At 36.1% G+C, this 26,729-nt stretch overlaps 1 protein-coding gene across 3 annotated transcripts in view; it reads right to left on the bottom strand.

Moving 5' to 3' along the window:
- si:dkey-246e1.3 (uncharacterized) overlaps positions 1–26,729 on the bottom strand; it is a 97,543-nt gene that overhangs the window by 10,701 nt on the left and 60,113 nt on the right. For 2 of the 3 annotated variants that reach the window (XM_067416174.1, XM_067416175.1), the window contains exon 3: positions 7,172–7,225. The exons of the other annotated variant lie outside the window; for it this stretch is intronic. In XM_067416174.1, coding sequence (XP_067272275.1) covers positions 7,172–7,225 — 54 coding nt within the window. The remainder of the gene's footprint in view (positions 1–7,171; positions 7,226–26,729) is intronic. 3 annotated transcript variants of the gene reach the window in all.

The following is a 26,729-nucleotide window of genomic DNA, read 5'->3' as shown; positions in this document are numbered from 1 at the left end:
TCGCTTTGTTTCCTGCAACTGTGCAAAACTCTTTTTTGACAAAAGCCAGCATTGAGGAGACAACATGTTGTTGTCTGATTTGTATCTTTTTCTTTAGCTCCGGCCACAGCCAAACCTTATTGGTCCAAAATCCCACTGCTTGTGAATATTAAACAGACAAGCTGATTGTGTAGTTAAAGGGGGTATCACAAAACGTTTCAGTCAATCTCATGTCAATCATAAGTACCTATAGAGTAGTATTGCATCCTTCATATCTCAGAAAAAGTCTTAGTTTTATAAAAGACAGATACGCTGTACAGAGTCTTTCCAAAATAAAACTGAGCGGCTGGAGGCGTATCGTGTGGGCGGAGCTAAATATTGTTTACTTGATGCGCACTTTAACATTTTACGTAGTTTTACTCACTGCCTGCGGTTCCAAAGCATGACCGTGAACTTTTATCGTTCAACTATCCAACACGATCTCATGGTCATGCGTATAAATAGTACGAGTTTGCAATCTCGTGGAATGTATACGGCAAAATGAGTTTTGGCGTGCGTATGGTACGCGGTTTTTCGCGCGCATGATACGCGCTTTATGGGGTGTATATGACACGCTCTTGGGTAGGTTTAGGGTGGTGAGGGGTTCGTATGTATAATACGCCATAAAGTGCGTATCATATGCACGCGAAAAACCGCGTACCATACGCACGGCAAAACTCATTTTGGCGTATACATTCCACGAGATTGCAAACTCGTACTATTAATACGCATTTTCGTGAGATCCGGCTCAACTATCGGAGTTGAACTGGGCCTTGTTTATAAAACTATATATATATAGTTTTATATATATATATATATATATTTTATATATATATATATATATATATATATATATATATATATATATATATATATATATATATACACACACACACATATGCATATATCTACATTATATTTTATTATATATGTGTGTGTAAAATATTTTGAACTTTTACATATATTATACAAATATACAATACATACTAAATATATTTATATTATAATGTATAATACAGTTTTATATTTAATTATAGTATATACTTTATATACATTACTTATAAAAATTTTCCCATGCAAAATTTCAGACGTTTCAACGTCTGTCACAACAGTGAGGATTTTCTGTGATCAAAAAATTATCAATTAGTATTTTTCGCAATGTAATTTTATAATTGTTAAAAATAATATTTTTATTTTTCATTAACATTTTCAATGTTACATCAAGACAATATAGTTCAAATTTATGTTATGCATCCAATTTCAGTAAGTTGTCCATAATATTATATTATATGCAGTATAATGTTACATTATATATACATAGTGTGTGTGTACCTTTTATATTGATTTATATTTAGATTTTTAATATAGTATACAAATATACATATATTGATAATATTTATAATACAAAATTATATTTAATTTAAGTATAAACTTATATTTAACTTTTATAAACTGTAAAAAAAACAAAAAAACTTTAGTGAGTTTTTGTTGCCACACACATTAAAAAATAATGTAGTAAATATACTAAGAGAGACAAAAAAAGTGTGTTTTGAAAGATTAAATATTCAAAATTACAAACCAACCTGACATGATCAGACCATAATTCACTTCTCAAAACACTATGACTTCATACATTTTATAAACGTACTTTTGCAAGAAGAAAACTAATCTGTAAAGTTTTTTTCGGATTTCTATTCTACACGAAACAATTTTGATTGATTGGCTGTTATTTTTAAAGCGTCACGCCACATTTGAAAATGACCTCTTGTTGGAGTCTTCTCGTGTTGTTCTTTCATAGTGTGTGTATATATAATCAATATGCAGTACAATCTAGTTTGGTTGCGTCGTATGTTTGTTGTGCTTGACGCTCAGGTTGAATGACGCAGCATGAAGGGCCTCACCTCAGGACTGTGTGTGGGTGGCTTTGATTATTTGATTGTTTGTATGAAGTGAAGTGGACCAAACACTATCGGCGCATTGGTGATTGTGTTCGCTGAGCTGTGGCGTCTTACAAAAGATCAAAACAGAAGACCACCCAAAAAAAACACGCAGGGAGGCCACGCTGAATCACGTGTGAATATAAATAGACATAAATATAAATCCGCCTTTAATACATAGTATGTGTTGGAGACGGTGTGGGCCTATATGAATTGCAAGCGGTTGTAAAATATGATGTGCCTTCGGCATGAATCTTTAAAGAGTGACATATTTTAGGCTGAATTCTGTATCACAGATTAATCTCTGTCTGCTCTATATCTCCGTTTCATCCTGTTTTACAGATCCTGGATGGGGGAGCCTGACAGCCCACACAAACACCCCAGTCGGGACGCCCCGGCGTTTCATTAGGGATGGCAAGTCCTGTCTGAGCCTTTCACTTGTGTAAACACAGATTCTGTGCATGTGATGAACTTCAGTGGAGCTGAAGGGATGAATGAGAGAAGAGGAAGAGAGGATGTTGTGATAAGTATCTATTTCAGGAAGACAGCACATCTGATCACACTGTTCCACCTCACTCACTATATTAAGATTTATTAACATATTCATATTTTCCACATTATATGCTAACTGGTGAGTGAATTGTAAGGAAACCTTAAAGGGCTCGGACATTTTTTTCTTCTTCCTAATTCAGATTTTTTTTCATTATAATAAAATTGGGCAAAAACACATTTCAAACTGTACAAAAAAACATTTAAAAAAAATTAACAGAAAATTTGAAATATGTATATACATTTTTATATATTATATATTTTGAAAACACTATATTACAAAATATTTACAATATATAATAAATATATAGATAAATATATAGATAATATTTATAATAACATTTTCTTTAACCATAATATTTACTTTCATTTTATAAAATATTTTGTGTAATACAATTTATTTAAAATGATATATTTTAAAATATATACAGTATATAAAAAATATAATGATAATAGATACTGTTTATAATGCAATATATTATTTTATTATATTGTATATTATATATTTTAAATTATTGTATATATTGTACATTATATTTTAATATAGTATATTGTGCAATAAATATTATATATAATACAATTTTATATTTAATAATACATATTACAGTTATATATATATATATATATATATATATATATATATATATATATATATATATATATATATATATATATATATTTATTGAATATATTTTCATAACATATATATTTTCATAAAACTATATTATAAAAAATAGTATGTTTTTTGTATGCCATATGTAATAACTGCAATAATAAATATATAGATATTTTAATTCAATATTATATTTACTTTATACTTAATACTTTAATTTTATACATTTATAATATATAAAATAATATATTATAATACTGTACAGTATATTATAAAATACACATAAGATATAATAAATATATAGATCATATTTAGAATGTTCTATTTAATTATAATATATTAAATATTATATTTCCCCCTTGCAAATAAAAAAAGAAATCACTTTTTAATTTGCACATTTATCGTTACACAGAGAATAAATGTATGATATGAATAATATGCATCCAGAGAAAAAAAAACTGCAAATGTCTGTTTTCTCCAAAACAAATTTGACTGATTATCAGACCATAAATCAACTCACATCCAAAGCAGATCTACTTCAACACACCTGCCTAAATAATCATGGCATCTATGGTTTTTAAAATCATTATAGATCTTCTTCAATTAAAGCTTTAGTGGATGATGAGCCACATCCACAGTGAAACACCACAAACGCTGCCAAACCAGAACTACAATAGGCCAAGCCAATCAGCATTAGCCAGATCCTTCACTAGAGGAGGTGTGGATTGGCTCAAACTCATCTCTGGAGCGGAAAGCGGTTTCAACTCGACTGCATGTCAACACGGCCTCTGAAAAACTGCCAGGCTGCGGCAGTAATTCAGCCTCATCTCACATCCAACTCCATGCGAGACGGACACACGCGATGATTCATTACGGGAGTGTGAACGCAGACACTACCCATGCCAGAACTGAGACATTCCTCTCTCTGATAACGGACATCTTCCCTCTTCCTCCAGCAGAACCCATCAGAGGACGACGGTGGCAGACGACTCCTGTGCCAATACATATAACTGGCTCAATGTTTTACTGTTGAAATGAAAACTTTTACTTCAGCCAAAAAGAAAAACAAGATGTGAATAATTTGCTGCTAACGAGGCTAACCATTGACAAGTGGTCTGAATTTATGTAAAGGGCTGATGAATTGAGAAATCAACTTTCCCTTGAGTTTTTGATATATAAAAGGTCATGATAATACAAGAATATCCTGTAAGTTTCAGAGCTGAAAACTTCATTGTTAGTCAAAGAAAAGCTTTTATAGAGACCAGGCTCAGCAAACGATCGTGTTCGCATCTTGACGTCATCGACTGACGAAACACCGCCTCTACAGAATAATAAGCAGGTGTAGTTCAGTAGCCCCGCCCACCGACTCTTCGGATCACGCTAGCCAGCAGCAATAAACATGTGGAAGAAGATAGAAAGATATTGTGGAAAAACACAGTCACTGCATAAGCTTCCTTTGGATCCTAACATTAGGAATGTGTGATACTACATTTATTTTTAATGAAGTTCCAGGTCACGTGGGGAAGAACGTTTGTGTGTTTGCTTCATTTCACCGCGGAATCAGTCTCAAGTGCTGGATTTGCAGACACAATGTTGTGCCTTCTATACTGGATCCGACAGGAAAGGTGCAACAAACTTATGTAAGTAAACGTCTTTTTGATATGTAGGCTACCAAAACGTACACCCGTCGGCAGAAATAATTTTTTCTTGATCTAGGCGCGTACACGCACGCGTGTGTGTGTGTGTGTGTGTGTGTGTGTGTGTGTGTGTGTGTGTGTGTGTGTGTGTGTGTGTGTGTGTGTGTGTGTGTGTGTGTGTGTGTGTGTGTGTGTGTGTGTGTGTGTGTGTGTGTGTGTGTGTGTGTGTGTGTGTGTTTTCGCGCGGGCCATGTAATACAGAAATAATATTCCAATCAATCGCAGGTGGATGAGAAATAAATCATTGTGTTTGTTTGATAAAGACGTTTACGAGCCCTGTGATCGAGATAATCATTCCGGTTGCCGCTTTCAAAACAATCCCTCATGTGAAATGAACTGACAGGGGTGCTGAAGCTCATTAAATATGCAAATCTTATCCAATCCTAGCGGTGGGCGTTTACTTTCAAGTCTCCAGTGCGGTACGCCCATCAAAACCCAGCGTTTTGGAGAGAGCCTCAAACCAGTGTATAAAACAGCCTATTACTTATTACTTATGAAGTTTCTGAATGTAAAAACCACGCGAATGTCATTAGTTGACCTCAGACAACAGTATAAAAACATAAAAAGCCAGTTCATGACACCGTTAGGTATTTTTGATTGATTAATATGATTGACATATACATTATTTACACTTCCATTAAAAAGATTGAGGTCTGTAATTTGAAAGAATTTATGAAAAACGTTTTTTTAAAGATATTTAAAATTTAATTCAGCAATGATGCATTACATTGATTAAAAGTGGTAGTAAAGACATTTGTAGTTACAAAAAAATGTATTTAAAATAAAGGCTGTTCTTTTAAACATTATATTCATCTTTAAAAAAAGACATTAAAACAACATTACAAAACATACATTATAATATACACTTCCTTACAAAAGTTTGAATGGAAAAAATAAAGATTAATTAATGCTTTTATTCTGCAAATACATTACATTGCTCAAAAGTGACAGTTTTAAACATATATTTTAAATAAATGTAGTTCTATTAAACTTTATACTTTCAAAAACATAAATAATATAATATAAAATACACTTCCATTCAAAAGTTTGGGATTAGTTTTTTTTTTAATTAAAATTTTTTTTTAAACTAAATGAATACTTTCATCTATAGCGATGCATTAAATTGACCAAAAGTGACAGTAAAGACATTTATAATGTTACAGAAAACTATTTCAAGTAAATGCTGTAATTTTATAAATGTTATATTCATAAGAGACTTCTCTCAAAAATGTTATAAACAATAATATAATATAAATGTTAAAATTAAAAAAAAAAAACGTCTGAATGGATACATTTCCTTCGACAAATGGAAACCTTAAAGTAGATGACGCTTACATAACCCGAAACTGACATGCCAACACATCTGTGTTTATAGATAAAGACACAGCATGCTAATAAATGTCGACATTTGAGTAGCACAAATACATCTGCAAGCCCTGAAAATTAGGTTCTAAGGGACCCGCTGGAGAGCCGGGTGCTCGAACCCTGCTGAGAATAAAACTCAGGATCAGTCAAATTTAAGCACGGTTTCCGGCAGCGTAATAACCATCCATTATAAGGCCATTAATCTTTACGCTGACAGCGATTTTCTCTCACACTCTGTGCTCTTCTTGGTACAGCTTTATGGAAGAGATTTTATTTCAGCGGTTTTGCAGCCGGGCAGCAGCTCAGATCCATCAGGTGGGTCTGGCCCTCTCAGAACAATGTCAGAACCATGTGTTTCTGTAAACCGTCAGACTTCTGAGAGTGTGTATGACACTGTGCAGCTAGCGCTCGTATCAGCGGCCTCGGCACTTCTGAACACATTCCAGCGGTGAAGTTTATGCAAAGGAGCCGTTTTGCTACATTACATATCCGATGCTATCAGCAGATCTCTCCAGAAGCGGGAACATAATGAGGCTCATGGAATGAATCTGCATTTGTTGACGTGAATGTATTTGTACATCAAAAATGCAGACAAATGGGAAACAGAAAACTGAGAAAATGTCCAAAAAACAACTTTTTCCAGTAACTAATGGGGTGAAGGGAAGGTTTGTGAGTATATTCAAGCACTTTTTGGAGTGGGAGGTCATCTTCCGATGAAAATTTGAGTTGTTCTTCAGATGCAAAACTCAATGCTCAATGCTAAGGAATGTTTTATCATCTGCCAGATGAGACTTAGCTGCGTGGTTTGCAGTATCATTCATGTCGGTTTGGGAAAAATGACATGCCAAAATTTGTTAAAATCCTTGACGCAACAGAAATACGATACCATCCTTCATAAACACTACTAATGAGGGGAGTAATGCGCTGTATCTATTCAAGAGTTTGATACAAAACACTGTTTCGGACTAGCATACCTAAATGAATGAACTCACCTTGGAGACGCTCCAGAACAGATGTACTCTTGGAGTCCGTCCACGGTTCGCCTCCTTTGAGAAAATACAGAGCCGAATCGTTTGATTAGCACAAATCCGAGTGATTAATCATGACATATTTACGCTGCAGTTGTGGAGACGAAACCCTAAGCACGAAAAGATGCGGTTCTCATTTCTACATTTCCATCATAAAACATCTCATCACCTTTAAGAGAATTTCACATTGGCTCAGAGTCAACGGAGACTTGATACAACTCACAAAACAACTATAAAACTGGCAGAAATCTTTATTCGGAAGGCTTAATTTGAGCATTTTCAGCAGACCAGACATTATAAGGCCGGTAAATCTCTTTAAACCCTTAAGTGGCGCAGATTAACCCAACGTTCAACTCGTACATATGCAACGTCTGATGGATGCACTTGTTCATGTGTGTCCGTTTTATGGGAATACTCGTAAGATGCCTGCTTTTCCATGGGCATGTACTCATCAAGAAAGATATTCTTGCAAAACGCACGCTCGGTTTGTCTGGGAAAGGGACTCGGACACTCTGGGGAGAGATGGATGTGAGGAGGCAGGAGGAGGCCCAAAAATAGGCTGAGCTCTCTCACATGGAGTGCATAGGAAAAATGTGCCCTCGGACAACAGTTTTCACAGGAGAGAGAGGACCACAGGCTGTCAGAACATCTCCAGAACACCATGAACTATGTATAGACGCTTTCTGAGGTTAACCGCAAGTCCAAGAACAGCAGGGTTGAGGGTTTAACATTGCACAGGTAACAGGTCCAAACTGCAGGCGAATCTAATTTCACCAAGTACAACATGTTCCTGGAACAACATTCCAATCGGATTTGAGGGACAAGTTAACAGTTTATGTCAAGTTTAGGCTTTCAACCAGGGTTATAGGTGCTTCTACATCAATGTGATATTCACCTATATTTCCATCGGATTTAAGGGATAACTATGGGTAGGGTTAGGACAACATTTTTGGACAGGAATGTTATTCCAGTATCAACAAAACATGTTGACCCAGGAACATGTCTTACTTGGCAAACTGCAATCTTCTAAACTTAAGAAAAAAAAGTTTTGAATAGTTTCTATTCTTAAGAATGTTTTCATTTTTTTCCCTGGGACTGTTCTCAAGAAGAAACCTAAAAACGTCATTGTAAATCACTAATTTGTTCATCTCTGCTTTCCATTCTAAAGGACTCATCCCTGTGAGATCTTCGAAGGGATGAAGGGTGTAGGGGGGCCAAAATATTTTTCCTTTAGAACTCACTGTTGCATAAATTTGCTAAGCCAATTAAGGAGGCGCTATCATTGTATAATTGTGTACGCAAAGAATCATGGGAGCGAAGTGGCCATCATTAGTATGCCTTTATTCTAAAAGGCCCTTTGAAATGGTCAGTTTTGATCACTTTGACTTATCAATGTTGTGGCCATGACTATCGAAATGCCTTTTGGAGGCCGATTTATCACATTCCAGTATTGCATTTGTTGTATTAAGTTGTGGACACATTTACCATTGTTCGGTGAATTTTGATAGGAATCCCGGCGAACAGGAATTTGGCGTGAGAGCAAAAGATTTCCACACAGATTTCCCAATGAAATTTCCCACATTTACCAGCAGACAGCTGTTTGAAAGTGACTTTGGTTGGGCTGTGGTTCATATACATCACTACACTATTGACAATACAGATGATGGAGCTTTTTTTTACCTACAAAATTGTCCTTTGTGCTAGGTGACCGACATTACACTACAAAATACTCATTACAGTCCTTTTATTCTTGAAAAAAGTAAATTAGATGTTTTTTGTTTTTCTTAAATATGTAAGAACTTTCTGTCAGCACTTATAGCGCAATGTTATCTAGGAATAACACTTCTTTTAAGGGAAATTTGAACAAAAAGTGAAAACTCTGTTACCTCAAGTTGTTCCAAACCCATAAGACTTTCATTGACGTGAGAACCAATGAGGTTCATTCTTGTGTTACGCAGCACGTTTGACCTTCAGCGAGAACCACTAAGGTTCATTCTCGTGTTACGCAGCACGTTTGAGCTTCAGCGAGAACCAATGAGGTTCATTCTCGTGTTACGCAGCACATTTGGCCTTCCTCAAGAGCCAATGAGGTTCATTTTCATGTTACGCAGCACGTTTGAGCTTCAGCGAGAACCAATGAGGTTCATTCTTGTGTTACGCAGCACGTTTGAGTTTCAGCGAGAACCACTGAGGTTCATTCTCGTGTTACGCAGCACTATTGAGCTTCAGCAAGAACCAATGAGGTTCATTCTTGTGTTACGCAGCACGTTTGAGCTTCAGCAAGAACCACTGAGGTTCATTCTTGTGTTACGTAGCACGTTTGAGCTTCAGCAAGAACCAATGAGGTTCATTCTTATGTTACGCAGCACGTTTGAGCTTCAGCAAGAACCAATGAGGTTCATTCTCGTGTTACGTAGCACGTTTGAGCTTCAGCAAGAACCAATGAGGTTCATTCTTGTGTTACGCAGCACGTTTGAGCTTCAGCAAGAACCAATGAGGTTCATTCTCGTGTTACGCAGCGCGTTTGAGCTTCAGCAAGAACCAATGAGGTTCATTCTTGTGTTACGCAGCACGTTTGAGCTTCAGCAAGAACCAATGAGGTTCATTCTCATGTTACACAGCACGTTTGAGCTTCAGCAAGAACCAATGAGGTTCATTCTTGTGTTACGCAGCACGTTTGAGCTTCAGCGAGAACCAATGAGGGTCATTCTCGTGTTACGCAGCACATTTGAGCTTCAGCAAGAACCAATGAGGTTCATTCTTGTGTTACGCAGCACGTTTGAGCTTCAGCAAGAACCGATGAGGTTCATTCTCGTGTTACGCAGCGCGTTTGAGCTTCAGCAAGAACCAATGAGGTTCATTCTCGTGTTACGCAGCACATTTGAGCTTCAGCAAGAACCAATGAGGTTCATTCTCGTGTTACGCAGCACGTTTGAGGTTCAGCAAGAACCAATGAGGTTCATTCTCACTTGTCATGCAGGTTCGGTTGAGCTTGTTTATGTATGCTGATTGATGTTTATATGCGAATAAATAAAATAATACAATTCTGGCTAAACTGCTCAATTAATATGGATTAGTTTTACAATCTCTTTAGAACTTGCTGAAGTGTCAAAGTGGTACATGCGTAGCTGTCTATGGATGGACAGAAAGTGCTTAGATTTAATCAAACATACCTTAACTTGTGTTCTGAAGATAAACGAAAGTCTAACGGGTTTGGAACGACATGAGGGTGAGGAAACAACATAATTTTCCTTTTTGGATAAACTAAACCTAAGACTTGTTAAAATATATAATGAGATGTGTTTGTGCTAAAAAAAATAAAAAAGGAATCTATAAATGCTTGTAAACAATTAATTGCTTACTAAACCAGTACATACTGTAAATCGCAGCTGCTATGCTCACACTCTAAAAATGCTGGGTTAAAAACAACCCAACCTTGCAACCTTGGGTTGGAAATGGAAAAATCCAGAAATTGGGTCGTTTGAATGGTTCCATTCACTGGATTCAAACAACCCAATTTCTTGGTTTGTCCATTTCCAACCCAACATGGGTTGTTTTTAACCCAGTATTTTTTAGAGTGCACATGCAGCAGGTGCAAGAAGTGTGAAACAGGTGTCACCCGTGACAGTGTTGTCAAGCTATACCATCTCAAAATCAGCAGCTCTTTACAGCAAGGTACTCTGTGAAATATTTCCTCCACTAGAGGAGTTTCTTAAAATGCTGTTTTATGTAGATGCTTCTCTTTTTTCTTCAACTATTAGGTGGGCTTTCCTGCGGGAGACAGCAGGCAGGTTTCATCCACACTGCCAACTTAAACAATGAAACTACATACAGTGTAGTTTACGCTACAGTGCACGCAGTCATCCGAGCATGGAGGACCGGAGAGGGGAACAGAGCCGAACTGTGTCCCAGGAGAGGGGAATTAGTGCGAGCTCAAACCAACGGTACCGCTGCTGCCAACTGCAGCTTGCAGAAAACCTCAGTCCGTCCACTCTGGAGAACGAGAACTTCTCGGGTCTCCGCTGTCCACATTTAATCCCTTTGTGCGGGTTTTGTCGGATCCTGCTGTTTTAACTGGCATCACTCAGAGACGGACCAAAAACACTGTTCAGACATGTATGTCGACTGGGAGGCAAAACATAAAAAACGCAGCATGATTAAACTCTCATATGTGTGATTTACTGTAAATGAGAGTCGGATCATGAGCTGATTGTCAGGCGGTGAATGTTTACTTTCCAGTACGTTGAGAGCAGGAAGAACAGCATGTGCTCAAATAAGCAAAAATATATTCATGATGATGGCCAGTTGGTTGTGAGTGATAATTACAACGTCCTCTGAGAGATTCAGCTGGAGAACAGTATTTCAGCAAATCATGAAAGCTATAAAAAAATATTCCAGGCTGGTTTCTTTTGTGGTTTGGTGTTGATGGATCAGCACAGTATTGCAGGTTTTTAAAGCATTTTAAAGCTTTTTAAACATATAATGACTTAAATGCACTTCTGTTTTGATATGTATGAATTAAAATAAAAAATGTTGTGGGTCATAATACAACTGCACTGATAACAATGAAAAAAACACAACCCATTAAAATAATGAAATTCTAATTAAAAACCATTAAGAAGTTTGGCATAATATTGAATAATTTCTTAAAAAAAAAAAAAAAGTATACTTATTTTCAAAATCAAATCAAACTCGTGTGGAGCAACCAGTATGGGAAAAACATACAGGTTAAAAAAAAAAGGTCACAAATTCTCCTAAAACATCAGATAATTTATTATTTTTCTGATTAAGTAGTTTAGGTCAAAAAATGTCATATGATACAACCCCCCAAAAAACAATCATATTCATTCATTATTAATTTATAGCGGCCAAATCGAAGCAAAGCATAGCTGCAGACCAGTCAGGGTGTCCATGCTGACCCAAGTCCGCTGAAAGCGCCAACAGTGGCACATGAGCATAAGAACTGGACCACAGAGCAATGGAAGAATGTGGCCTGGTCTGATGAATCACGTTGTCTTTTACAGCACATGGATGGCCAGGTATATGTGTGTTGCTTACCTGGGGAACACATGGCACCAGGATGCACTATGGGAAGAAGGAAAGCTGACAGAGTCAGTGTGATGCTTTGGGCAATGTTCTGCTGGGAAACCTTAGGTCCTGCCATCCATGTGGATGATACTCTGACACGTACCACCTACCTTTTATGTTAGATGAGATTAATCGCTATTAGTGGATTTGACAGCGCTAATAATGTATCATATTTCTAAAAAGTTATCATGAAAAATATATAAAAACATTTTAAATAATAATTAAAATGTGTTTAATCTTGTTCTTGTAAGATGTAAGTAAAATATGTTACTTTTGACCATATGATATTTGTAGAGCCATTAAATTATATTTTTAAAACAGAGTAAATTACTAAAACCTTGGCAACATGTGTTTTAAACTAAACCTTCATTGTCATAGACACGCAATTGTCATTGATTAATTGCAAGAAAAAGAAAGGTGGCGAGTTCAGTTCACCACACCCCAAATGGTCAACATTCACACAAAGAGAAAAGACAAGAGGTTGAATGAACACTGAACTTGAGTCTGAGCCATGAATCCATGTGTCCGTGAGCCAGCAACTTGACAGTCATTCCTGGATAGATCTCAAATCTGTCGGATGATCTAACAGACAAAAACCATATAGAGGGAAATCTACAATAAGACAGTTATTCCCAAGACTTCAGCCTCTGTGAAATATTCAAAGCTCAAAGGCGCAAATGCGATCAGACTGTAAGCTTTGTAGGCCTCTGGTTTTCAATTTAATCTACTTCTAAAAGGAGTGTTTCCCTGATCGAACACATATGTCTACCAGAACTTCAAAGTAGCCTACATGTTATTTTACTAATCTGCAACACTGAAAATGTCAACTGAAAAATGACATCAAGATATTCTGGGTAAGATCATCTATAGGTGGATTCCTGTGTCCTGTTTGCATTTCACAGCTCATCTTTTGGCATCAACAGCAACCTCTCCAGACTATATGGAGGAAACCACTAGAGATACTGTCAGTATGCATTGTCTTTGATGGACAATAGGGAAGCTGCCTGTATCTGTGTGTGCGTGTGTGTTCCTTGTAAGGCTATACTTGTGAGGGCCCAAATGTCCTGACTTTTGGTATGAAAACAACTCACTAGTGAGGACATCTGACTAGTCCTCACTAGTTAAAAAGGCTTATAAATTGGCCAAAATAAGTTTTTATTTCAATCTATTGTTTTGCACATGCTTCTGGGATGGGTAGGTTTAGGGATATGGATTGGGTTAGGGGATAGAAAATATCATTAACCTGATATAAAATCAATGGAAGTATATGTAATGTCCTCACTAATATAGTGAAACAAACGTGTGTGTGTGTGTGTGTGTGTGTGTGTGTGTGTGTGTGTGTGTGTGTGTGTGTGTGTGTGTGTGTGTGTGTGTGTGTGTGTGTGTGTGTGTGTGTGTGTGTGTGTGTGTGTGTGTGTGTGTGTGTGTGTGTGTGTGTGTGTGTGTGTGTGTGTGTGTGTGTGTGTGTGTGTGTGTGTGTGTGTGTGTGTGTGTGTGTGTGTGTGTGTGTTTTGCTTCAGCATGATGTACTGTCAAAATTAGCCATGAATCACGTTACACTGTACTATAATATGATTAAGACCAGGAGTTTTCCAACATGTTGCCAAGAACACTCTATACTGTATAAAGAACCTTTTATACTGTGTGAGAAAAAGCATGATAATATGAGAAAGTAAATAACTGACTTGTGTGCTAAAAACCACAACAAGATCCAGAACACCTTAGTAACCACATATAAATATCCCAACACAAAGATGCTAAAATCCATTAAGCACACTTTAGCAACCACACAGAGCCCCTTTAGTTTGCAACCAACTAAACATTTGAAAAAATCATGCTGACCACCGGAGCAACCACTTAGCAACACCCTGGTAACCATCCAGCACAGTGAGCACACTTTAGCAAAATTCAATCAGGCCACCTAAACAACCACTTAGCAACACCCTGGTAACCATCCAGAACACCATAGCAAAATCACTCAGACTACCTGAGCAACCACTTAATAACAACCTGGCAACCATCTAGCACAACGTAGCAAAAATCACTCAGACCACCTGAGCAACCACTAAGCAACACCCTGGTAACCATCCAGAACACCATAGCAAAATCACTCAGACCACCTGAGCAACCACTTAGCAACACCCTGGCAACCATCCAGCACACCGTAGCAAAAATCGCTCAGACCACCTGAGCAACCACTTAGTAACACCCTGGCAACCATCCAGAATACTGTAGAAAAAATAACTCAGACCACCTGAGCAACCACTTAGCAACACCCTGGCAACCATCCAGCACACTTTAGCTAAATTAAATCAGGCCACCTAAGCAACCACTTAGCAACACCCTGGCAACCATCCAGAACGCCATAGCAAAAATCACTCAGACCACCTGAGCAACCACTTAGCAACACCCTGGCAACCATCCAGCACACTGTAGCAAAAATCACTCAGACCCCCTGAGCAACCACTTAGCAACACCCTGGCAACCATCCAGAATACTGTAGAAAAATAACTCAGACCACCTGAGCAACCACTTAGCAACACCCTGGCAACCATCCAGCACACTTTAGCTAAATTAAATCAGGCCACCTAAGCAACCACTTAGCAACACCCTGGCAACCATCCAGAACGCCATAGCAAAAATCACTCAGACCCCCTGAGCAACCACTTAGCAACACCCTGGAAACCATCCAGAATACTGTAGAAAAATCACTCAGACCTCCTGAGCAACCACTTGGCAACACCCTGGCAACAACCACTCCTGCATTACCCCACATATATGAGCGGAAAAAGTGGAAGCAGTCGACTGCAGCATAATAAAAGCTCTGCGAAATCAAGGTGTCATTAATCTACACCTTTGTTTTGAATAAGTGACCTCTAGCGGAAGAAAAATTACATGTTGTGGCTTTAATGTAGGCTATGACAGACATCATTTAAATGTTTATATTTAAAAAAAAAAAATTTAATTACTTAACTATGAAGTTAGTATTATAACTATTATAAAAATTGTCCTTATCAATTGTCCCTATAAAAGATAATCAATATTGAATCTGAATCGATAGCTTGCGAATCAAAATCAAATCAAATGATCTTTGTGTCAATACCTACCCGTAGTAAATATAGCTTACAATAATTGTCCAGAGCAATCATTATGTAATTGCATCAGCTCTTCATGAATTGCCGTTATGTTTACGTGTTAGCAAGCGCGTTAACAGTCAGCAGAGAAAAGCCTTCAGAGATGTATAGATGTGGCGGACAGAAGCCGTATTGTGTGTGCTGCACATGGAGTTGTGTAAAACAGATCGCTGCCTGCTCACCCTCATCTCATACCACCCAGATCACTGCATACAGACACGCCTGAGTGACCGCCAGCACTCCCATAATCCTCTCTGCTCCTTGATACTCCACAGAGAACAAGAAAGCACATTTTGCGGCACAGTTACCTCAAATTTACCATGGTAACAGTTGCACTTCAAAGGTCCTTCTGCAGGATTCCTCGAGCTACTGTAGAGTTCACACACAGAATTTCCCCCATCTCTTTCTCAGTGCTAAGAGGCTAGCCAACATCAGCAAACCTTTATCCAATAATTAAACATAAGAATGAGTTGGAAACATAGTTCCTTTTGTTTCAGCTCCTTCTACACCCACAATTCCATTGGGTTCACCTCACCCTGAAAAAAACAAAGGTTAGCAAGATTTTAAAAACACAATTAGACATCTGCTGACGCTAATTGCTAGCGAAGCTGGAACATGTTGACGTGCTAGCACACTACATGACGTACTGGGAGATATCTGCTCTGCGAGAGCCAAAATCACTCCAGAGTTGATTTGCAAATCCCAAATAAACTGAATCATCAAGGCCAGAGTGGGCGGCATTGACAACTATTTTACTAAGATATATAGCTTTGTTGAAGAATAGGAAATGAGTGGGGCCATAAAGCAGCTCCTAATGCAGGCTGGGAGTATTAGTTTTAAACAAAAGTTCAACAGTTTTCCTATTAAAGCGCAATGATATGATGTCAGAGAAATTGAAAGCCTTTGAACTCTCTGCTGCGTTCACACTTAGGAAACCTAGTTGAACTTGCAACCCTCGAAGCAAAACAGGAAAAGGAGACACTCGACCGAAAAGGGTTTAACGTCAATATCAGGTGTAGATCATCAGCAGCTATTATAATCAGAGACTGATCAATCGTAATTGTGTAAAGCGATTTGAGAAATCAGACAAACAGTGAACGTTTGAAGGCCAAGAAATCACAATTCTGAATCCAGGTCATAAGATTTGCGAGAACTTGAAAAGATGAATCTATGCCAAAGATTAATTACATGATAAATAAGGCTCCAAGCGAAATCAATGCATCAATGGCATATTTTAAAATCTTAAAAGGTTATCGAGTTTATACGTGTACAATTTAAATTTATTTAGGAAACATTCATTTAAAAAAAAAATTAAAGTACATTAAATAAATTAAATAATGAAAGCTGCACATAATTAACTCAAAATGCTCACAAAGTTAAACAAGTAAATATTTATTTAATTGGCTGTAGCTTCTGTTAATTAATTTTTTATGCATTTGCAACAATAAAATAGTTGGCTTTGACAAATTTCTTTTGTTCCTCTTTTGAAAGCATCTGCTAAATGCATGAAAGTAAAATAAAATAAAATTACAAATGCTCTGATATACACTCACCTAAAGGATTATTAGGAACACCAGTTCAATTTCTCATTAATGCAATTATCTAATCAACCAATCACATGGCAGTTCCTTTAATGCATTTAGGGGTGTGGTCCTGGTCAAGAAAATCTCCTGAACTCCAAACTGAATGTCAGAATGGGAAAGAAAGGTGATTTAAGCTATTTTGAGCATGGCATGGTTGTTGGTGCCAGACGGGCCGGTCTGAGTATTTCACAATCTGCTCAGTTACTGGGATTTTCACGCACAACCATTTCTAGGGTTTACAACGAATGGTGGGAAAAGGGAAAAACATCCAGTATGTTGCAGTCCTGTGGCCGAAAATGCCTTGTTGATGCTAGAGGTCAGAGGGAAATGGGCCGACTGATTCAAGCTGATAGAAGAGCAACTTTGACTGAAATAACCACTCGTTACAACCGAGGTATGCAGCAAAGCATTTGTGAAGCCACAACACGCGCAACCTTGATGCAGATGGGCTACAAATGCAGAAGACCCCACCGGGTACCACTCATCTCCACTATAAATAGGAAAAAGAAGCTGCAATTTGCACAAGCTCACCAAAATTGGACAGTTGAAGACTGGAAAAATGTTGCCTGGTCTGATGAGTCTCGATTTCTGTTGAGACATTCAGATGGTAGAGTCAGAATTTGGCGTGAACAGAATGAGAACAGAATGAGAACATGGATCTATCATGCCTTGTTACCATTTTGCAGGCTGGTGGTGGTGGTGTAATGGTGTGGGGGATGTTTTCTTGGCACACTTTAGGCCCCTTAGTACCGATTGGGCATCGTTAAAATGCCATCCCTGTATGACCACCATGTACCCATCCTCTGATGGCTACTTCCAGCAGGATAATGCACCATGTCACAAAGCTTGAATCATTTCAAGTTGGTTTCTTGAACATGACAATGAGTTCACTGTACTAAAATGGCCCTCACAGTCACCAGATCTCAACCCAATAGAGCATCTTTGGGATGTGGTGGAACCGGGGGCTTCGTGCCCTGGATGTGCATCCCACAAATCTCAATCAACTGCAAGATGCTATCCTATCAATATGGGTCAACATTTCTAAAGAATGCTTTCAGCACCTTGTTGAATCAATGACACGTAGAAGTAAGGCAGTTCTGAAGGTGAAAGGGGGTCAAACACAGTATTATTATGGTGTTCCTAATAATCCTTTAGGTGAGTGTATAATGAATGTTCATAAAAAATAACAAGAACAAGCTACAACTAATTAACTCAAATACATACAAAATACACATACATAATATAAAATCAACAAACGCTACACCTAATTCACACAATGCACATACTAGCACATAAAAGAAGAAAGGTCACTGCAGAGTCACATCAGAGACGAGAGGACGTGTGTGCCTGAAAACATAAAATATGGGGGTCAGAAATGTGACAAGAGGTCATTAATTTTTATAGTCAGAGATCATTTGGCAGGTCCTGGAGACAGACAGAGACCAGGAGTGGTGACCTCTTGAGGAAATTTCAATGGAAGCTAATCTGCTGAGATGACCTTCAGAGTATCTGGACAAAGAGGTCATGCAGAGACGTACCATAAAAAACATTAGCTGTCAATACTGCTTTCTCCAGTAATTCAATACTTCTATGGTCTTTTCTGAAACAATGTGGGTGTATAAATTGTGTAACTTAAATTTCAACACCTTTTAAAAGAATTTGGGAGTAAAGTCACGTGTATTAAACTGCAGTTTTGGGATGAATGGAGCGAGAAATTACACATTCTTGCATATAAAAATGTTATACATCTATCCTCTTGATAAAACTTGTAGCGAACCAGGAATTCAGAACCTTGTTTTCTTTCATAACTCACGATCACCAACTGAGACTTTAATTTCACGGTTTATTGTTTCTAAAGTGCTCGAATGCTTTTGTCATAATTATTCACATCATTCATGTGGGCAAGGTAATATCTAAGTGGAAAATGATGACATGATTTTCAGCTAACTGCCAAATAAAACTTTAAACCAATTAATTTCCCCCTTTTATGACAGCGCCGGAGCTGGAGCTGGACATTTTCTGCTTGTTTAGAGGCGCTAATGAGAAGGAAATGACTGCGGGCCATGAAATTCAGGTCAATTCAGTGAAAGACTCTTTTCAAATAAACCACTTGCCTCTTATCACACCATCTAAACAGTGAGTGAGGGGATAAAACGTGTAATTGTACACAGCGTACGACCTGGCTCTCAGTTAACCGCTGAAAGTGCACGACTATCAGTTAACCTGCCTTCCGTACACTGTCGTGGTTTCTTACTGTATGTCGACGGCCAAAAGCAATAAACAAAGCAGAGGCGGCAGATGGTGTTAAAGCCACTCACCACCAGTCAAAGAAAACACACATCACTCATTCAGCTCACAAAACCACAATACAATCTCAGCCACATGAATGAGTGACGAGGAGAACGGCGTCAAACTCTCCCACACACTGATCAAATAAAAGCGCTTGCTATGAATAGATGCGAGAAAGAGATATAAGGTTCAAATAAAATATGCAGTTACTGCACAACGTGAGATTTTTTTAGCAGTTCTTTTTCTCTGTACCTGTAAATATTTGAAATTTGAAAAACAGAAATAACTTTAAAATAAAAATAACAATATGGCTTAAAATAATATTTTCAAAAATATTAGGGTTCTTAAAATTTTATCATAATTTTAACAGCTAAACACATTCCATTAGATTTTAAAAAACACAAACACAAATTAAATTCACTACAAATTGTATTCAACCCATTAAAGAACAGAAGATTCACCCTAATTATCTCATAATGCCCTAATAAAAAATCAGAAAAAAATCAGACATAAAAATGCCAAACAAAACAAAACAAAAAAACTGCAAACAAAAGCTCCATCTAACTAACTCAAATAATCAGGCATAAAAATGCCAAACAAAACAAAACAAAACAAAACACTGCAGACAAAAGCTACACATAATACACACAAATAACCAGACATAAAAATGCCAAACAAATAACTAAACTAAAAACAAAAGCTACAGCTAATTAACTAAAATATTCAGACATAAAAATGTCAAAGAAAAAAAGATCTGCAAACAAAAGCTACACCTAATTAACTCAAACAATCAGACATTAATGCCACAAAAAACACAGACAAAAGCTACACCTAATTGTCTAAAATTCTCTAACATAAAAATACCAAACAAAAAAACAACAAAAAACAGCAAACAAAAGCTAAACCTAATTAACTCAAATAATCGACATAATAATGCCAAACAAAACAAAACCCAAAACAAAAGCTACATCTAATTAACTCAATCAGGCATAAAAATGCCATACAAAACATAAAACTCAACATAAAAGCTACATCTAATTAACTCAAATAATAAGGCATAAAAATGCCAAACAACACATAAAACTCAAAACAAAAGCTACATCTAACTCAAATCTTCAGAAATTAAAATGCAAATGAAACAAACAAAAGCTAATAATTAACTTAAATTCTCAGTAGGGCTTTGCAATATATTGAAATGATCAGAATATTGCAAATGTACATATTGCAATATGCATATCACAACAGGACGCAATACCTGAATGATTTTAATAGACTACTTCAACATTGTGAAAAGTGTACATTTTAGGTTGACGCATAGCAGAGAATAGACAGGGCTCATGAGTGTTGCTTATGTGACTTACTTGATGTTGCAGAGTTATTAAATGCAATAACTTGTGAAAAACAACTCCTTACAATCTCGCGCTGTCTGACACACACACACACACACACACACACCGAAAAACATTTATGTTAAAATTATATAATCAGATTTGTGACAAATGTTTTGCTAAAACACATCTGGTCACTTTCAGAAGTTGTAGCGATGCTTTCTTTCCCCAGAGAGAATGTGAAACACATAAATGGTGTCATTCTCAGTTTTAATTTTGTATTTTTAAAAAAGATATAATTTAATTAGATTTTACACACTTATAGTAATATCGTATCGCATATCAAATATCGCATTATTTAATTGCATATCGCAATTTTCTTCAATATCGCACAGCCCTAATTCTCAGACATAAAAATGCCAAACAAACAAAACAAACAAAAAAAACAAATTTATACTACATTGAAAGTGAAAGACAAAAAAAAAATCTTCAGACAAAAAAAAAGAGCCAAAGAAAACAGAAGAAAACTTGAAAAAGAAGCTACACATAACCCAAATTCTCCAACGTTCAAATGCCAAACAAACAAACAACTGCAAACAAAAGCTACACCTTTTATTAAAGGTGCCATAGAATGATTTGAAACAATATGTTAAATTGTTCTCTGATATCTACATAGAGGGTTTGTGGCTTATTTAAGGGAAAAAATTGTCCAGATACAGTTTTACAGGTCCATTTACAACCCTATAAATTGTCCCTAGGATGTAATGCTCTGTTTTTGCCTTATTTGGAAGGGTTATGAATATTAATGTTGAGCTCTGCTCTGATTGGCTTATTTCAGCAGCTCATAGCAGTTCAGCGAGGTGGCTCGTGAGTCCTGACAGAACAGACAGACTAAATGACACTTTAAGCAAAACATCTCAAATGGAGATTGATAAAATGCAGCTTACTTGTTTATTGGTGTTTTCAGATCATCTGAGCGCGAGAGAAAGCTCGCGTTCGTGCGGTTGCCGGACAGTATGTTTTTTTCACAGAAAAGCTCTGTTTGGTGGACTTAAATTACTGAAATATGGCAACCGCACGAACGCTCTTCCTTCCCTCAGACAAAACCCTCAGTGATTTTAGACTCGTCTTTTTTCGTCAACGATATTGCATGTTTATATAACATTTGTCACTATGTAGGCTACGCAATGACTGTGATGTACTCTGAAATACAAGCATGCAAAAACATCATATATATATATATATATATATATATATATATATATATATATATATATATATATATATATGTATATATATATATATATATATATATATATATGTATATATATATATATATATATATATATATATATATATATATATATATATATATATATATATATATATATATATATATATATATATATATATATATATATGTATATTATGGCATGCCGTTTAGGAAATTATAGTATTTATAATATGATTGGTTGTATATATTGAATGAATGTCTGAATATATGGATTGAAAGTCTGAATATATGGAATGAATGTCTGAATATATGGAATGAAACTTGAATATATTGAATGAAACTCGAATATATTGAATGAAAGTCTGAATATATGGAATGAAAGTCTGAATATATGGAATGAAAGTCTGAATATATGGAATGAAAGTCTGAATATATGGAATGATTCTTGAATATATGGAATGAAACTTGAATATATGGAATGAAACTTGAATATATGGAATGAAAGTCTGAATATATGGAATGAAACTTGAATATATGGAATGAAACTTGAATATATGGAATGAAACTTGAATATATTGAATGAAAGTCTGAATATATTGAATGAAAGTCTGAATATATGGAATGAAAGTCTGAATATATGGAATGAAAGTCTGAATATATGGAATGAAAGTCTGAATATATTGAATGAAAGTCTGAATATATGGAATGAAAGTCTGAATATATGGAATGAAAGTCTGAATATATGGAATGAAAGTCTGAATATATGGAATGAAAGTCTGAATATATGGAATGAAAGTCTGAATATATTGAATGAAAGTCTGAATATATGGAATGCAAGTCTGAATATATTGAATGAAAGTCTGAATATATGGAATGAAAGTCTGAATATATGGAATGAAAGTCTGAATATATGGAATGAAAGTCTGAATATATGGAATGAAACTTGAATATATTGAATGAAACTTGAATATATTGAATGAAAGTCTGAATATATGGAATGAAAGTCTGAATATATGGAATGAAAGTCTGAATATATGGAATGAAAGTCTGAATATATGGAATGAAACTTGAATATATGGAATGAAACTTGAATATATTGAATGAAAGTCTGAATATATGGAATGAAAGTCTGAATATATGGAATGAAAGTCTGAAAATATGGAATGAAAGTCTGAAAATATGGAATGAAAGTCTGAAAATATGGAATGAAAGTGGTCCGTGTACTTTTGCGATAATTTGTTTTTCGATTTAATATCAAGTTGAAAATGAGAAAACAGCTAATTTATTAAATTTTCGTTTTTCGAAAAAAATGAAAAATGAGAATTCGGTTTGATTTTATATTTTTAGGTTCAAGGATAGAAAATGGATAAAGGCTTGAATATTCAATATCTACGTGTGAGCTTGCATTAAACGCCCCTTTCCGCTGATTGGTCAACCAAAGATCAACCCGTGCTGCTCTCGGTGTTTCCACAATTCCATGCAGAATAGCCAACCCGATCACATGTAAATGTGTATAGTACAAGTATGCAATGTCATGGAATGTATGCGCCAAAACTCATTTTGGCGTGCATATGCTACGCTGTTTTTCGTGTGCATATGATACGGACTTTATGGTGTGCATATGACACACTCTTGGGTAGGATGGAGGTGTTGGTGGGGGGTTCGTCCTTATAATACGGCATAAAGTGCGTATCATATGCACGCAAAAAAACACCGTAGCATATGCACGCCAAAATGAGTTTTGGCGTATATTTTCCACAACATTGCATACTTGTACTATTTATATGCATTTTCGTGCTGGTGGACGGATTCTTTAAACTGTTTAATAAACTCTCTCTCTCATCAAATAACCGGACTAATTCTTTGACACAGATCACGCTGGACAGGGACTAGAAAGGGTTCTCTTTTCTATAGGCATGGATTCGACAACCAACGTGCTAGAGAAATATTAGCTGATTTATTATTTCAGAAATATTAATGTAGGCTACATTGCATCTGCTGCGTGACCCACTGAACAGCGAAAGATAGATACAGCGAAGCGACGACCAGTATCAATTTAAGTGTAGGCTAAATATACTGCAGTGCAGTCATATCTATTATTTTAGACAGCACAAGTTTTGGACAAGGGATGAAGCTTAAGCTTAAGCTTAAGCTTACTATCACAGTGCATCTGCTGTTTTTGGTTGTTATTCTATTAGTTTTTTGTTTTTTGTTGTTGTTTGTTTGTTTTTTGTTTGTTTTTAGTTTGATGTTCAAGAATTCTAATCTTTTTTTAAATATATTTGTCCTCTTTTTATGAATTCTGAAGTGGCATTTAAACCTATTTGCAAACTGTTTTAATGCTGCTCGGAAGATTAATACATAATTACAATTACATATAGTGTTATGAGATTAAAGATTTAAATATAATATTTTGAATAGGCCTAATCTTTTGAAATACTTTTTATTTATTTATGAAACTATACTTAGATTATGAGTTATTAAGACCTCAGTAGGTGGCAGCACATCACTGTCTTAATAATAGGCCTAGTGAGTCAGTGAGTCATTCATTCAACCGATTCGTTTAAAACGCTGAATCAGGAATGAAGCAAGTGGATATCAATGGGACATTGAATCATTCACTCAACCAATTTGTTTAAAGAATCAGATTTATTCATGAACAGCACAGCTCAACGAGTCAGCCGGACAACAGTTCCGTGGCTTTATTTTGCAATAGCATTAATTAATTAGATTTGAGCTTCATCCCTTGTTTAAAACTCAGTGTACTGTCTGACATAAAAGTTGTGCCTACTGCATAGTTACATTTAAATACTGATGCGCTTAGCTACCTGTAACTGCATCTGCGTGGGTCACGCAACTTTTGCCACACAGATTTTGATAGTTGGACTCAATAACACCAGTGGTGTGCCAGAGAAGTAAGCTGATAGGTAATGTGGGTGCAGATGAGAGGTAACCTACATTAATATTACTGTAATAATAAACGCAGCTAATATTTCTCTAGCACGTTGGTTGTCGAATCGATGCCTATAGACAAGAGAACCCTTTCAGCATCAGCTGCACGTCAGCGTAACTACAGCGTCACTGCAGCTGCATGCGCGAGAGTATTGACACTGAAAGCGTTTGTACAGCATCACAGCAGCAGCTCCCACACTAGAGTAGCTAGGCCTACATACTAAACTAAAAGAAAATGTTCATATTCATCATATTTTCTGGCTAGTTTACCTTATTTTTTATAATCATAACCATACTTTCACCCAACTGAATAATACATTTTTTTTTATATATTCGCTTTGGTACTATTTTCACAAGTAAGGTGTACATTTTCAAAACTCTTAGTACAAAAATCCATGATCACACTTGTAACACAGCTAGTCATTCTTTCAAACCCTGATGTAATGCTTTCATTCAGTTACACATATTTTCACTCCACATAATCATTGTTTCAAACACAAGATTATTGTAATATGTAATTAGAACATTTGGTTTAATCACCGAAAAACACAATTGTATGATCTTCTTTCAATTTAGTACTTTTAACAATCAGTTCATCCAACAGCAAACAGTGCAAGATACATGTTTCAAATTGCAGTAGCCTAACACAGGCTACAGATGCCACATAAGAATATATGTTTGCATTACCTAATTTATGTAAATTAATCCATAATATTTGTTATAGTATCTATTTAGTGTGTTATCAAAAGGTGTGATAAAGTTATGACACAGCCATGAGGTTCTAGGTTCTAGTAATCTGTTTACAGTATCATATGGCATACATACTGTAATGTATAATGCTGTATTTGATTCCATCCGTCTTATCCATCCCATCCATCCATACTCTATTCTGCTCTATGTTCCCTCACACACACAGACTCATACACACGTCTGGTTCATTATCTGTCTGGGTATAGCCTACATAGGCGTATTGATTTTTATACTGTACAAACTGTATATTCTCTCCCCTTACACTATATCTACCCATCACACAAAACTTTCTGCATTTTTACATTTTCAAATAAAAAACTAAACTAATAATTCTGTAGGATTTATAAGCTTGTTTCCTCAAAAAGCAAAAAAAAATGTCCCCGCAAGGACAAGGATATTCCCATCTTTATAATTGCCACCATAATGTAGAGTTTTGTGTATTGTACTATACAATTGAAAATATGCTGAAATGTTTGAAAAAAAAATGACCTTTGATGATCTGTTGTGGAATTAGTACTATGAGTTTTGAAAATGTACACCTTGCTTGTGAAAATAGTACCAAAGCGAATAAAAAAAAACACTGTAAAACAAGTTTAAATGGTTACATCTTCTACGGATATTTTGTATTCTTCGTTTTCTTTAATGACATAGGACCTACTCCAGTTATTGTTAAAACACACACGTGCTTCTTGTGTGCATTCTGAGCGCTTTTTGTGTGATATTCTATTTATTTGTTCATCAAAAAGTGTGCTTTCACTTTACACCGACTGCAGCTGCAGATAGGCTGTACATAGCTACATATATATTCTTGTTACATACTAAACTAAAGTTTATCATATTTTCTGGCTCTTTTGCTTTATTGTTTATAATCATAACCATACTTTCACCCAAACGTAATAATTAAAACAAGTTTAAATGGGTAAATCTTCTAAAGACATTTTTTATTCTTCGTTTTCGTTTTTGACACACTCGTTATTGTTAAAATACACTACACGTGTTTCTTGTGTGCATTTTTTGTGTGAAATCATATTTATTTTGTCCATTAAAAGTGTGCTTTCACTTTAATTGAGCGTTAGCAGAACAAAAATAGGCTCGCCGCCGAAACCCCCGCTTCACTGCTGCTCACGCGACGCTCCTGCTCCCGGTGTGAATGCACTCATTGAT

This window comes from Pseudorasbora parva, chromosome 14 (genome assembly GCF_024679245.1).
Source record: "Pseudorasbora parva isolate DD20220531a chromosome 14, ASM2467924v1, whole genome shotgun sequence".
In the NCBI taxonomy this organism is placed as follows: Eukaryota; Metazoa; Chordata; class Actinopteri; order Cypriniformes; family Gobionidae; genus Pseudorasbora; species Pseudorasbora parva.
Note: the sequence above shows the minus strand (reverse complement) of the source record. Positions and strands in the feature narration are given on the sequence as shown.